This window comes from Acanthopagrus latus, chromosome 17 (assembly GCF_904848185.1).
Source record: "Acanthopagrus latus isolate v.2019 chromosome 17, fAcaLat1.1, whole genome shotgun sequence".
Classification (NCBI taxonomy): domain Eukaryota; kingdom Metazoa; phylum Chordata; class Actinopteri; order Spariformes; family Sparidae; genus Acanthopagrus; species Acanthopagrus latus.
In genome coordinates, this window is record NC_051055.1 from 11,729,104 (window position 1) to 11,744,843 (window position 15,740).

A 15,740-nucleotide genomic window follows, 5' to 3' on the forward strand; every position below is an offset into this window, starting at 1 on the left:
CCTTTATTATTCATCATTCTGTCAAACAGCTATTTGGAGAAGAAGCGTCTGCTTTTTCCTCGTTTCTTCTTTGTGTCTGACCCTGCTCTGCTGGAGATTCTCGGCCAGGCCTCTGACTCCCACACAATCCAGGCACACCTCCTCAACGTCTTCGACAACATCAAATGTGTCCGATTCCATGACAAGGTGAGTGTTTCATTGAACCCCTTAGACTATTTTTTAATTCTGTATTACACAGTTGACCTTTTGACAGGTCAGGGTAACAGAACAATGGTTTATTTTATGAACTCTGACAGATGTTATTTTCAGAACTGACGGGCTTGAAAACAACAATTTGCAAACAGACCAAAAAATGCTATACAAGGGCAAATAAATTGAACTCACTAATCAGACTAGTGTAGATAAGGAGAATAAATACCAATGTTGGCATATTTCTTTTCTAACTGACACTAGAAATATGATAATGAATCTATGGTTCTGATTTATAATGCATGTCATCATCTTCAGGTATATGACCGTATTCTGGCCATATCATCACGGGAGGGGGAGACCGTGGAGCTGGAGCGTCCTGTTACAGCAGAGGGTAATGTAGAGGTTTGGCTCAACGCTCTACTAAAGGAATCCCAGAGGTCTTTGCATCTGGTGATCCGACAAGCTGTCCTGACCATCCAGGACTCTGGCTTCCAGCTGATTGACTTCCTCAACTCATTCCCCGCTCAGGTAGATTATAGATGGGTCAAAAAAAGAAGATTTAGAATAAGAATATTTCGAAAAATGGACCATACCATTATTCTCTGTGAATATCATTAGGAGACTGTGTCCTGGGAAGAAAGTGATTATGAAAGCTAGACTAACATTGTGAAATTGGCAAATATATTTCAGTAATGTGCTGTAGTGTTTATTCCATCTTCAGGGAAGTAATTAAAGTCAAAATGTTGGTATGGATTGCTTAAAAAGGCAATTATTACAATTTAAATGTTCTCAGTACATTTGACCATCACGCAATAATGTCATTACCAAATTTCCTTGTCCTTGATCCAGGTTGGCCTGCTTGGAATTCAGATGATATGGACAAGGGACTCTGAAGAGGCGCTCACCAATGCTCGATATGATCGGCGCATCATGGCCAAAACCAACCAGCTCTTCCTTGATCTGCTCAACACACTCATTGACATGACCACAAGAGATTTGGAGGCTGTGGAGAGGACCAAGTATGAGACCCTCATCACCATCCATGTTCACCAGAGAGACATATTTGATGACTTGGTGAGTATGTTGTATGTATGTATATGGCAAAGTATGGCGAAGTCCTTTCAACTCAAACCAGCTCATTACATTCTCTCTTCAAATGTATCGACCATAATCCACTGCTCAAGTTAGCTATTTTATAGAACTGCATTTGATATCTAAATACTGTCGGATTAGGGTCAGAAGAAAAGAGCCAATTCTATTTGACAAAAGTCTTCAAAGCATTTTCAGTGTCAGCCAAGTGATATTTGGACCTACACAAAGGACTCTCTTTGAAGTCTCCAAGCACAGTAAATTGCCCAGCTGGTCTCCAAGGTGAAAAGCGCTGGTGTCAACTAAATTTATTTTCACTTGTTTTTTATCATTATTATTCAGTCCCTCCTACCTGTATTAATTTAGTCTCCTCCATCTTTTTGCCATCCTCTTCACCTTACTGTCCTCTCCTATCATATCTCCTAACTGTTGACCACCTTCTATCCCATCCCTTTTTTCCCTTGTTACACTTTTTATCTCTTTGTATTTCATTTCCTTGATTATCTACTCTATCTTCCTTACACCTTATTTTCTTCTCATCACCTCACATCTTGTCTTTCATCCTCCTCTTATGTGCCTCTCCCCCCTCCTTTTGCATTTTTAATGTCACCTTCTGGTCACCTCATACACCCTGCCCTTCCACCCTACCTTCCCTTTTTCTTCCTGCTTTTATCTCACACCTCACATCACCTCTTGAATGGTTCCCTTCGATTCCCTATTCTTCTATCACCATTCTCTCTCTCCTGATTCTTTTATCTTGCTTCTCTTCTCTCCCTGTCTACTTTTTCTCAATCACTCTTCAATTCTTCTCCCTTTGTCCCTCCTCCTCCTCACTCTCATCCTTACCCTTTCTCCCTCCAGTGCCGACTCCATGTCAAAAGCCCCAACGACTTTGAGTGGCTGAAGCAGTGTCGTTTCTACTTCAATGAGGACTCAGACAAGATGATCATCAACATCACAGATGTGGGCTTTGTCTACCAGAATGAATTCTTGGGATGCACTGAAAGGCTGGTCATTACACCACTGACTGACAGGTAGAGGGGCCATCCATGAAGTCACACACAAATACACATGCATGGACTTTTAGTTGCACTTACCCCAAGTGCTGTCATATGTAAAAGTTATACACACAGATATTTTGCACATTTTTAAAAGACCTAAAATGCTTATCCGACAGTGTGTCTGTTATCATGGTTGTAATGGTTGCCTAGCATTTTTGAAATTTAGCACAAATAAATCCATCACAATTGATGTGCACAACTAAATCCTACATCAAATGCCTGCAGTGAGAGACTGTCCAAAAATGTATCTTCTGGACCATATGTCAAAAGTACATTTTACTTCAAAAGAGTTAGAATTGAAAGTTTGTAACTGTTTATCCTTAAATAGTGAACAAGGGTAAGATAATTTATCTACCCACCTAAATTTTCTCTGCCTTGATTTGTTCTTGTATCTGTTTGTCCTGGCAGTAACTTGAGACCCAGCTTTTGTCTAAGGAAAAAACAGTGTAAATCCATTCCACACTCCATTTAGTCTTCATTTTTTCATAGATCAGAAGGAAATATGTAAGATGTTTACAGTAACAACATACTGGTAACTGTTCTCTGTGATGTAGTATAAATGTTCATTATAGCATCAATTTATATTGGGTTACAGTGTGCGGTTGACTAATGATTCAACTTTAGGAGAAGAGAGCCAGAAAGAGAGCAATAAATTGGGAAGAGATGAAATTAGAGAGGAGGAGTAGGCACTCTTGCACTGTAGTCGTCACTTCTGTCACTTACAGTGGATATGACTGTCAGAGAGCAAGGAAGAGAATCAGACAGAGGGAGGTAGGCAAAGGACTGCAAACAGCCAGTGTCAGACTCACAGACAGAGAGGGAGAAATATGAGACAAGACGGAGAGAAAAAAGATTAGACACAAGAAGAAAGAAATGAGAAGAGACAGCAGCAGGGAGGGAGCTTCCAGCAGACATTGGACAGCAGCTCTCCAAAGAAGTGGCACACTGTCCTTATGGCCAAAGGCGCAAAAACAGCCCTGATTTTCTAATAGCCTTCTTTTCCTGCCAGAACTATTTTTATTCCATTCTCTTTTTTTAATGTGTGCTTTGCTGTTTTTTCCTCTATCAATCACTGGCTTAACTCTTCCTCCTTCACATTCTCTGTCCTTCATCCTTTCTTCCACTGCATGGAGATAAAAGATGAGGGATAATATTGATGAGAAAATAGTTTTAATAGCTACGTTCTAACTCGTTCTACATTTTTTGAAGGGCACAAAATTGGTTGCAAGTGCAGTTTTGTCATGAGGCCAGCTTCACCATAAAAAGGAAGTCCAGTGTTTAGCCATAGGGCCTGGGTCAGGGCCCAGTGTCAGTCATCCTCTCTGGTGAAGTGTCCTTGAGCAAGACACTAAATCCCTACCAGCTTTGGGGCTATCATTCTCTAGCTGTGTCTGACCTTGGTGTCTCTGACCCTCAACCTCCCTGTGGAGAATCATATCACATTAGTTTTATTGTGTGTTAAGCTGAAAGTGAGGCGAAATAAAAACTGCATTATGAGGAAGCAAATTCTAGAGTTTATTAAGCCTATGAAATCTAACTGTCTCACTTTTTATGTTTTGTCAGGTGCTACATCACCTTAGCCCAGGCTCTAGGTATGAGTATGGGTGGAGCCCCTGCTGGTCCTGCAGGAACAGGTACGATTGAGGCCTTAAAGTTTTACCTTGAAACAATGATACTTGTATACTTTTTTCCACTTAGGAAAATAGATCATTTTATCCAGTTAGGAAAATTAAATAAGCGAGTCAACAGACATGACACGAAAGGTAAATGGATGATGTAACTGAACATTTGGATCTTGCACATGTCACATGACATTAGTAAACTATAATGAAATGGCATCAAGATTATGATATTGTCACAAAAAATTGGCTGCATATAATTTGTGGACTTGTCCCTTGTTGAATTACAGCAGTGATCCCCAAATTAAAGCTAAAGGGTTGTGAAATCATTATTGGCTTTTCTAAATTTTGTCTAATCTCTTGATTTTTAAAACTTTTTTTTATCTTAAATGTACTACAAGGAGTTTTTATAGAATTCTTTACTGAAGCTTCTATATGACCTATTAGACCAGAAGATTGGCTATTATATAGTTATTCCGACTTATCCAATAAGTCCTAATTTAAAGTTTACATAGACATAAATAGATGCATTTCATCATGATGATGCATCCTACAAAGTTTAAAAACGAAAAACAGAAAAGTAAATTTAAATTCACTCATTAACCTACTGCCTTCAGACCGTTATAAAGGGTAACCGGTCCCGAACACTTCATTTTAATTGACCACAAATCAAAAAGTTTGGTGTTTTGGTTAGAAAACATATTTGTTTTGCTGTTGGCATAAAAATTGTTACATTTCATTTTGGGATGTGACAAATCTGCCTTTCGTTATTAGGTAAGACAGAGACGACAAAAGACATGGGCCGCTGTCTGGGAAAGTATGTTGTGGTCTTCAACTGTTCTGACCAGATGGACTTCAGAGGCCTGGGAAGAATATTCAAAGGTAAAAGTCACAATTCAACTTGGTGCTTTATTGCAAAAAAAAAAGCATCCCAAGAAAAGGTTTAGGGTTAGAGCCCATCAGAGGCTTAAAACTTTGTGTGAAGCTTGACGGGTTTGCAACAGTTGGGTGCGTTGAATTATTCTGGAGTCATACATTTAGTTCTTTTGAAGTAACCATAATGTTGCATGTGTGTCATTTCCAGGTCTGGCTCAGTCCGGTTCATGGGGTTGTTTTGACGAGTTCAACCGCATTGACCTCCCAGTTTTATCTGTGGCGGCCCAGCAGATTGCGATAGTTCTCACCTGCAAGAAAGAACGTCGCAAAAACTTTATCTTCACTGATGGAGACAATGTCGATATGAACCCTGAGTTTGGTATCTTCCTTACCATGGTCAGTGACATAAGAGAGCCATTATTAAAACATTCTATTAAAACAACTGCTGTTCATGTTGTAGTGATATAACCTTCATTCTCATGGTATTGTTCTAGCTTTTGAAAATCCACCCACTCAAATATCTGTTGAGGAAAGTTTCAACCTTTAGCTTTAAATGCTATTTCACACAGTAACTTGGTCTTGTTATTTATTGTGCATGCAATAAATCACAAATATTACAATTTCATGATATTTGATTATCGTAGTTAAATGGAATCGACCTAGACCATGTAATATTTTATAAATCGGTTTGTACAATATTAAAGACGAGGGCCTGCCTCTTTAATAATGTTAGTCAGTGTTCCTTCGTAAAGTAGTTGTAAGATCACTCTGTCTCCTTGGCACAGTTGCTATCCCAAGGCAAGTCATTAAATAGAGAACAGAGGAATAATTCTCTCACATGGGAAGAGGGGTCAGAGATTATTCTCTTTTGCTTTTACTGTCTGTGTGCTGGTGAGTGTGTAAGTGCACGCATATGTGTGCGTGTACTCATGTATATAGAGAGAGTAATCAAAGGCGGGATGTGTGGAGAGGAGGGACAGAGCTGTGTCTATAGGGGTTTAACTATCTAAGTCATAGCTTGCTATCAACTTTAATGATGTTCTAGTATTAACCTAAGATTTTGTGTAGTTTTCTGATGTATACTCATCATGAGTAAACACAAAGTGACAACATGTGGTGTGCACATATATCTTGTTAAATGGACTACATGCATACACCTGCTTACTTATAAATCTGTTGAATAACATACTGTATGAATTATTTTGTTATTCACATGTATTTATTTCATGTATTATTTGTTACACTAAAATCTGACGTCTAAAACGTCTGTGAAATGTGAAATGTGTAGTTTTACATTATATTCTGGTTTTGCCCCATTTAAAACTCACTTGTTCTTTCCCTGTATAATCAGAACCCAGGGTATGCAGGTCGTCAAGAGCTTCCTGAGAATTTGAAGATCAACTTCCGCTCCGTGGCTATGATGGTTCCTGACCGTCAAATCATCATAAGGGTAAAACTGGCGAGTTGTGGGTTTATAGACAACATGGAACTGGCCCGCAAGTTCTTTACTCTTTACAAGTTGTGTGAGGAGCAACTCTCCAAACAGGTAAACAAAATGTGATGCTTCCTAGCTCTGTATATATACTGTGGAGATCAAAATTAGAGACCAACCTATAATTTGCTAAATTTTAAAGTCAGTGTTTGTATATGTTTTAAGTTATGCTAACATGAATATAAGGGTAAATTTCTGAGCATATTTCAGACTTTAAGTGTATTCTCAAGCATAATCTAAAAACCTTATTGAGGAATTTTTAGAACAGCTCTGGTCAAAATTAGAGAACGCTTTCAGATACCTCCCAGTTATTGGCGTTAATCTGGCACCTGATGAGAATTTACTTAATTGTTGGGCACACCCTATTTATCTGGCAGCTCTCCTAGTTACTTTGCAAGATAACAGGCTACTCTAAGATGACTGAAACCCTGCAAGAGAGGTTGGGCGTTCCAAGTCTGTGATTTCAAGAATATTGAAACCTTATAAGAATACAGATTCATTTAAGTCCCCCCAAAAGGGTGGTCGTCCACGTAAAACAAGTTCACGAGAGGACAGGATTATGCGAAGACTCTCAGTGAGCTTCAACACTGCAGCTGGAATTGCTTGCCAGTTCAGTGCTGAACAGGGCAAGGATCTGTCTCGGCAAACAGTGTCTCACCGTTTAAGACAATTTGGACTGAAAGCCCACTCAGCAGTGACCAAACCTCTCATCAGCCAAAAGAATAAAAAGGCTAGACTTGCCTTTGCTGAGGAGCATGTTGTGGGGCACAGAGGCGAGCTGGTCCAGAGTGCACTTCAGTGATGAGAGTAAGTTCAATTTATTTGGGTCTGATGGGAACCCGAATATGTTCAGCATCGAACTGGGGAAAGACTGAACCCAAAGTGTGTAAATTAGTTTGTCAAATTTGAAGGAGGAAGTGTCATAGTTTGAGGGAGCAAACTGCAGCAGGAGTTGGGCCTCTGGTACAGCTACATGGCAGGGTGAATGCCAATGTTTAAATGAACCTCCTTTGACAGTATGCAATTCTTTCACTGCAACTGTCCCCCAATTTTCATGCAAGACAGTGCCTCCTGTCACACTGCAAAACGGGTTAAGCAGTTCCTTGAAGCTAAGAATATTGAAACAATGAAATGGCCAGCCCAGAGTGCAGGTCTAAACCCCATAGAGAGTCTCTGGAAAATCCTTGGTGACAAAATAATGACTAAGAAACCCATTCTAGTTACCAAACTGTGGAAGAGACTGCAAGAAGAATGGACCAGACCAGATCAGCCCTAAAATAAAATTTTTAAATCTTCTCTTCTGACACAGTGGTTACTGCTCTCTAATTTTGCTCATTGTTTTTTTTTTGCTCAAAGTTTTTGTTGAAGTACGTTGGTTATTTAAAAAACACGCTAGTACAGCCGTGGTATAGCCACAGTTAATATTCTGTCAAATTCTGAACAACAAAAATAAAAATATTCCAGAATGAATCAAGTATTAATTAATTGTTCTCTAATTTTGATCTCCACTGTGTGTGTGTGTGTGTGTGTGTGTGTGTGTGTGTGTGTGTGTCTATGTATATGTATATATAATATATGGTTTTACATAGATGTTTACAAATAATGATGAATCTAAATGCTATTTGTGATTGTTTAGGTTCACTATGACTTTGGCCTACGGAACATCCTGTCAGTGCTGAGAACACTGGGAGCAGCCAAGCGAGCCAACCCCAATGACACAGAGTCCACCATCGTTATGAGGGTCCTCAGGGACATGAACTTATCTAAACTGGTCAGTCTAGAATGGAATATAATACAATATAATACAAGAGTGTGTAAACAAAATTAAAGAATAGATAAATTAAGAAAATGTACATTTTCATTAGCAGAACAATAGAATAGGAATAAGGTCAGTAATCTAAGATAATGATAGATGATAGATAAATATGTTTATTTATTTAAGATAAATCATTCCCAGCTGCTTTGTGTGGGTTTTGCTAACATTTGTCTGTTTGTACGCATGTGTGTGTTTGTTAGATCGACGAGGATGAGCCGCTTTTCCTGAGCTTGATTGAGGACCTCTTCCCAGGCATCCAACTTGATAAAGCAGGCTACCCTGAACTAGAGGCTGCAATCGACAATCAGGTAAGGGGCAGTGAGGGATGAATTTGTCTGAGTGTGTAAGGGAGAGTGAAATGGCAGAGAAATACAGGAAAATAGGGATCGAGGGGTAGAGAGAAGGAACAGTGGAGGAGTGACAGAGAGAAGGACAGAGTAAAAAGTAAACAAAAGCTGAGAGTGGCAGAAAAAGAAGCTGAGCAAAGTCGGGCAAAAGACTAATGGACTGTGGGACCCCTGTATCTTTCTTGTCACTCTTAAACGCCTCAAGTTATAGCACCCAAATGGATACAAATAGCGTCATTTACCATTTGTCAAGGACCTAACCTAAGTAAGTGGCAAACAGTGCAGGGAAAATAGAAAGTAAGAAATACAGCAAAATGTGAGCTTTTTGAATTACAGCATTGTTGAGTAGTTCCATAGGTGTGCATTTAACAGGAATCAATTGACAACCTCCAGCCAGCCAGAATATAATTTTCATTCACAACTTAGTATAAATACTTAAATGCTTGGTATGATAAATTGCAGATGTACTATAAATAACATACAATGTGCTCTGTCAGGTTGAGGATGCAGGTCTGATCAGTCACCCGCCCTGGAAGCTGAAGGTTATCCAACTGTTTGAGACTCAGAGGGTCCGACATGGCATGATGGCCCTCGGGCCCAGTGGGGCTGGAAAAACAACTTGCATACACACGCTAATGAGAGCTATGACAGGTAGGATTTTGTGCATGGTTGGGATGAATGTTCAGAAGAAGAGAGACAAGGAGAGAGAATCATACTTTCTCCCGTTAAACTGAAAGGGAAAACAAACAAACCTGTGTGCATGTTGTTTTCTACAAGCATCTTTTTGTTTGAATACATTCAGTGTGTTAGATATTCTTCCCTTACAAAAGTTAATATCTCTTGCAATGTGTTTCTTGATCAGAGTGTGGTCAACCTCACAAAGAGATGCGCATGAACCCCAAAGCCATCACGGCACCTCAGATGTTTGGTCGACTGGATGTTGCCACAAACGACTGGACTGATGGGATCTTCTCCACACTGTGGAGGAAAACGCTGAGAGCAAAGAAAGGTCAGAAAACTAATTTAATTGGAGGTGAGATGAGCTGACATTAATGAAGTCTTAAAAATATTGAATTAGTATTTATTACAGTGTTCTAATTCATGTAAATTAAATCATATTTTGTGTAAATTAGAGACTATTTAATCTTAATAAACCTTTTACATTTTATTGGTTAAAACCTAATACTGAAAAATGAGTCCTATTAGGCATGCTTTGGGATTAACCTGAATATCTTCAAATACCAGAGGTTTAGTCTATAGGGAGCGTAACACGCGCTGTAATAACTGTTTAATTGGCAAATAAGGGAGCATGGTTTCATAACAGCAACCTCTCTTCCAAGTTAAAGAAGAGGAATAGAGAAAAACATGAGAGGGATCCCTGCTGAATTAAGAAGTGACTCCTAAAAGGATTCATTAGTACTCCTGTTAATCTAGGCTTGTCTTTTTTCTCTTATTACTTTGCAGAGAAGTTTAATTGTCTTGGGACATCCACAGTTCAAAGCAGCACCAACAGCTGTTATATTTTTCCACACATACCTAATCGTACACACTTTGGTAAAAATGTATGTGTACATTGTTATAAATATACATTATGTGCCTTTGCTTTAATGTGTCAAATGCAAATCAAGTATTCAGTGTACATTATGCTCTCACGTTGTTACGCATATCTTCAAGCAGAATTAATTCTATATTCTTTTATGTTGCCTTTGTGCAGCAGGTTACTGAACATACCACTCAGTGCAGCTTGAAAACAGTCCTGTTATTTCCTTGCGAACTGATAACTCCTGAGGTTTTATCCATATTGTAGAGACAAACCATAAGAGCAGAGCAATATTTGAACTCCCCAATAAGCAGACACAGTAGTCTGGTGCCACCTTATCTGTGCACTAAATGTATACACTATTTCATCCTCTCCATTTGCAAATTACAATAGGTAATGCTTCATATCATATTCATTAACATGTAAACAAACAAAAGCACTATTTTCTTTTTCAGGAGAGAACATCTGGATAGTGCTTGATGGACCCGTTGATGCCATTTGGATTGAGAACTTAAACTCAGTTTTAGACGACAACAGAACTCTTACACTGGCAAATGGAGACCGTATACCTATGGCACCCAACTGTAAAGTGGTTTTTGAGCCACATAACATCGACAATGCCTCTCCAGCCACAGTCTCACGGAATGGCATGGTATTCATGAGCTCCTCTGTGCTCAACTGGAGCCCTATACTGGAGGTAAATTGCCTAAATGAAAACCTGATTATTTGTTTTTTTCCCTACAAGCATTGGAAATTGCAATGCTTGTGATTTGGTATTTTATAGTGTGTATGCGCTAAACAGCATCTCGATCAGTGGTTCGCACAACATGCATTCCTGCTTAGGAGTTTTTCAGGAGCACAAATGAAGTGCTCCTGTTCATTAGCAAGTGGAAGCAAGTGATGGAAAGATTTGATAGAGCTCAAACACCTCAGCTCTCAGAGTCCACACAAAGAAACTAAAATCAGAATGAACACAACTCTGCTAACAGCTTAACAGGACATGTTTTTTGCTGCTTGACAAAGACTGATCTCCATCAATGTCAGATTCAGTGTGGTATTGCTCGTTTTCGTCACCATCATATATGAATACAAGATAAGAAACCGCCTGTCAGTGGAGTCTGACCCACAGGTTGTGGTCTCACCAGATCAACAGCAAACTCACATGTTCCATGGAAATCCCTGCAAGCTTGTTTCGTTTTGTTTTGTTTGTAGAAAAATAAATACATTTAACATAATGGCACATTTAATTACGTTTACTGTTTATTTTAAGTTAAGCATTTATCAGTAAATCTTGAACACTTGGCCTGTATCATTAGTTGCTTCACTTGACATTTTTTAATTAAAACTGATACAATGTAGTTTAGTAGAATTAAATGATTGTAACATTAAGTCTAAGATTGTTGAAACTGAAAGCATCTGTGAACATATATGAATGTTATATTGGGAGTTGTGTGCCATAACAAAAAAAAATACTCTTTGAAGAGGTGCCGTTGGCTAAAAAAGCATTCATTGACATTCACTACTGTATCTGGGTCAGTGGTTCCCAAACTGACACAGACCTGATACTCTATCCAGCATTATCTCAATCTAAATGAAAAAAAAGGCGTTATGGAGCAAATCATTTCAAAATTACACATATTTGGATAATATTAATCATCAATATTATCAATGGTATCAGTTATCTTTAGAGGACTAGAAAAGAAGAAGAAAAGAAACACATCATACAGCTTGGCCAATGTTTTGTTAACACTACATAAAACCTGTGTTGTTTGACAATAATGTAATTAATAAAATCTTATTTAACTACAATGACGCTGTTGTTGTTCTCAGGGCTGGTTGAAGAAACGCTCCCCTCAGGAAGCAGAGGTGCTGAGGGAACTCTTCTCTTCCTCCTTCTCTGAGCTCTACCGCTTCAGTGTGCAGTCACTGGAGTTCAAGATGGACATGCTCGAGGCATTTGTCATCATGCAGTGCATCAACATGCTACAGGGTCTCATACCGCCAAAGGTGAAGTTACAACTGTTTGGAATTCCCATCCATGGGACAGATGGTTCTCAGACAGCACACATACATGTTAGAAGAGGGAAATTTATACTGCCAAAATTAGGAAAAAGGAGTTTTGAATCATGTACTGATCTAAGAGAGACCCCTAACACCTGTAATGTAAGATGTGAGATGATTACTGCATAAATGTTGGCTCAGTTTCTAATCCCACAAACTGAAAAATTACTCAAAAGTCATCTTTATAACACCCACTGAAGGCCCTATGCAAAGTAGCATAATTAGGACATAAAACCAGCAATAATACATTTTGTCCTTCTCTCTTGCTCCTTTTTAAGGTCACTGGGATGTAAACATCATTCTATTAGCAGTAATAGTTAATTCAAGACCAAATGGTTGGCAAAGCTTTATTTTTGATGAAATAATTGTTTTACATGATTATTTTTGTGTTTGGGTCAACAATCCTCTTTTTTCCCTAAGTTTGCTTTTTTGAAGCCATTGATCTAAAATAGGTGTTACTCTACAGGAGCAGTGGGGTGAGTTGTCTAGAGCACATTTGGAGCGGCTGTATGTCTTTGCCCTGATGTGGAGCACCGGAGCCTTACTTGAGCTGGACGATCGCAGAAAGATGGAGGTCTGGCTCCGAGGAAACCAGAGTATCCATCTAAACTTGCCAAACATTCCTCCTGACAGTGAGGACACCATGTTCGACTACCATGTCACAGCAGATGGTATGCATGCATTGATAAACAGATGATATCACTTGTAGACTTGCTACCAGGAAATATCAAAGCTGCTCTGTGACGACTAGAAGCATTATGCCTCATGCTGTGCTTTATTTTGGCAGAGGCTGTACCCTGAAATATAAATATATTTCCCAAACTGGAGGAGAACTTGGTGTCTGTTTAATGTTTTGAACTTATCTCTACACCAGAGTCCATCTTTGTAACACATGCTCAATTGTTCTTGTTCCAGGTCAGTGGGTCCACTGGAGCACCAGAGTGGAGGAGTATGTTTATCCATCTGAATTCACCCCAGAGTACAGCTCCATCTTGGTCCCCAATGTCGACAATGTTAGAACTGACTTCCTGATTCAGACTATTGCCAAGCAGGGCAAGGTGAGATTTGCTGCAAGAAGACAAGCACTGCATGTGGACTGCTAGTCAAACATTAGCATCCAGAAAAAGGGTCATTTTAACTTGAGTTCAGAAAAGTCTGAAAGAGTATGAGGAAATGTTTTGGGTATATATATATATATATATATATATATATATATATATATATATATATATATATATATATATATATATATATATATATATATATATATATATATAGAGCTCTTCATAGCTACTTTAAGGGTTATGATGTGGGTTAAGTGTTTTAGAGAGGGTATCACCACTTTAACCTCTTCTCCTCTTAGTGTATAATTAATTTATTCCTGGATACAGCTGAGTAGACACACGCACATATTCAAGATCAATAACATAGCAGCAGGGCTGGATACAGCAACAGCTCTTTTAAAAGACCAGCTTAGAAATACTGTGGTCGATACTCTACTTAACAGCCCATCAAATGCTCCACCACGTGGCATTCATCATAGTGAATTTGTATGTATGCATGTATGTGAGAAACATTCAGATTTTTAATGTCATGAAGGGAGAGTAGGGAGTTTCTACATGGGAGTGTGTTTGTTTATAAAGAGTTGCTTTGTGTCAGGGTGAGATTTTATATATTTTTATTCATTTTGGAAGCCCCCTCACTTCCATTTACCTGGATTGCTCTTTTTTGGTCCCCCAGAGACTAATAGATCTAAATTGCGAGCAAAAATATACTGATCATAAAACCTTTGTTTCATCATGTTAAGCTTTGATAAAGGTCCATATCAATAGCTTATATGGCTGGCGCAGTTCATGTAGCATGATGAACTCAAGCCTTCTTTTAGTTTTGTCTTATTACCATAGACTTTACCATTAAGAATCTGTTGTTCAGGTATTAAAATGTAATCCTCCCTTGCCGCTAATCTTAGAAGAAGCCCCTTCATATTACAGATGGTTTTACTGAATTTGCAGCTCTTTCACCTCTTACTTGCTGAGATTTAAACTTGTAGATAAGCCTGTGTAATAGGCTACTGCGTTGTTTTGACAAATGGATCCATGCAAAATCATTTGTCATTCTCATAATGATTAATTAACATTTATTACTAAATAGTGATCAATATATAGAGGCAGGGTTAGATTAATTATATTCAGCCTTCATTACTTGCACAGAATACTTATCTTTCCTGAGAGTGCTGTATTGGAGTTTAAGTGCATATGCCCTCTATTATAAACAGTAACAAACATAGTTTTAGTCAACAGATTAAATTTCAAGCTCAACTAAATAGTTGACTCCCATTTCAGGTTCACACTCCATGGAATTTACATTATCACTGCCTTTGAGTTTAGTCTCACATAAAACTTAACCAAAATAAAAACATTTAAACATTTTCCCAGGCTGTTTTGCTGATCGGAGAGCAAGGAACAGCCAAGACTGTTATCATCAAGGGCTACATGTCCAAGTATGATCGTGAGACCCACATTGGAAAGAGTCTCAACTTCTCCTCCGCCACAACACCACTCATGTTCCAGGTAAAGCAGAACCATCTGTTTCCTATACTCTTAATCAGTTTAGGTTCATTCTTTGCAGTCGTTAGAGGATGGATGCTTTACATCTGTGTTAACTTGTTGTAGATTATCATGAACTTGTGAAGCAATATTGATTGCTGTCCAGTCTGATTAATCATGTGCAGACTGACAGAAAGAACACTGTCTCTTTCCTGCGCATGGCTAAGTGGCACATTGATCTAGCTGTTAATCAGGATTATGTTTGAGTGGAACTTACTTTCTCCCCCTCGCACTTTTAGCTGCATTTTTCATCACCATATGTGTTGTTCTATTTGTTTTCTTCGCTCAACCTTTTCTGCTTTAGAGGACAGTAGAGAGCTATGTGGACAAGAGGATGGGGACCACTTATGGACCCCCTGCTGGGAAGAAAATGTCCATTTTTATAGACGATATCAACATGCCTGTCATCAACGAATGGGGAGATCAGGTTTGAGATTATTATAACGTCAATTCAATTTAAGTTGGAATACCAAACATTCCCTCTCATGTTCCTCGGTTAGTGACTAATGTCTAGTTATTTATTTATTTTTTTTCAATTTCAATTCAAGTATTTTTTTCATTTATTAGACAATTTAATGTTACACATATTGTTTCCTAATTAAATAATAGTTATTGAAACTGATGATAAGGGCTAAGTAGAATGCTAACATGAAATTATAACCAATGCCTCTTCCTCATAGGTGACAAATGAGATTGTCAGGCAGCTCATGGAGCAAAATGGGTTTTTCAATCTGGAGAAGCCGGGAGAGTTCACCAATATTGTGGACGTTCAGTTTCTAGCAGCTATGATCCATCCAGGAGGAGGTCGTAATGACATCCCACAGAGACTGAAAAGGCAGTTCTCCATCTTTAACTGTACCCTGCCTTCCAATGCTTCCATTGACAAGATATTTGGTGAGTAGAGTGCAGTGAAATCATTACTGAATTAAGTACTGAATTAAAAAGTTTGCTTAATGTTAAAGTGTTATCAACCAGGACCGTTTCCCCCAAAATATAAGTGAAAGAGGTTATTTCAAACAAAGCAGAGTTGATCATTGCTGG

At 38.6% G+C, this 15,740-nt stretch overlaps 1 protein-coding gene across 5 annotated transcripts in view; it reads left to right on the top strand.

Moving 5' to 3' along the window:
• Positions 1–15,740, top strand: part of dnah5 (dynein, axonemal, heavy chain 5) — a 112,542-nt gene that overhangs the window by 29,963 nt on the left and 66,839 nt on the right. For all 5 annotated transcript variants that reach the window (XM_037075714.1, XM_037075712.1, XM_037075713.1 and 2 more), the window contains 19 exons: positions 30–186; positions 508–720; positions 1,042–1,266; positions 2,143–2,315; positions 3,906–3,976; positions 4,736–4,843; positions 5,046–5,233; positions 6,189–6,383; positions 7,966–8,100; positions 8,346–8,453; positions 8,990–9,143; positions 9,355–9,501; positions 10,488–10,729; positions 11,863–12,039; positions 12,560–12,764; positions 13,009–13,151; positions 14,529–14,663; positions 15,004–15,126; positions 15,380–15,593. In XM_037075714.1, the coding sequence (XP_036931609.1) occupies positions 30–186; positions 508–720; positions 1,042–1,266; positions 2,143–2,315; positions 3,906–3,976; positions 4,736–4,843; positions 5,046–5,233; positions 6,189–6,383; positions 7,966–8,100; positions 8,346–8,453; positions 8,990–9,143; positions 9,355–9,501; positions 10,488–10,729; positions 11,863–12,039; positions 12,560–12,764; positions 13,009–13,151; positions 14,529–14,663; positions 15,004–15,126; positions 15,380–15,593 (3,113 nt within the window). The remainder of the gene's footprint in view (positions 1–29; positions 187–507; positions 721–1,041; positions 1,267–2,142; positions 2,316–3,905; positions 3,977–4,735; positions 4,844–5,045; positions 5,234–6,188; positions 6,384–7,965; positions 8,101–8,345; positions 8,454–8,989; positions 9,144–9,354; positions 9,502–10,487; positions 10,730–11,862; positions 12,040–12,559; positions 12,765–13,008; positions 13,152–14,528; positions 14,664–15,003; positions 15,127–15,379; positions 15,594–15,740) is intronic.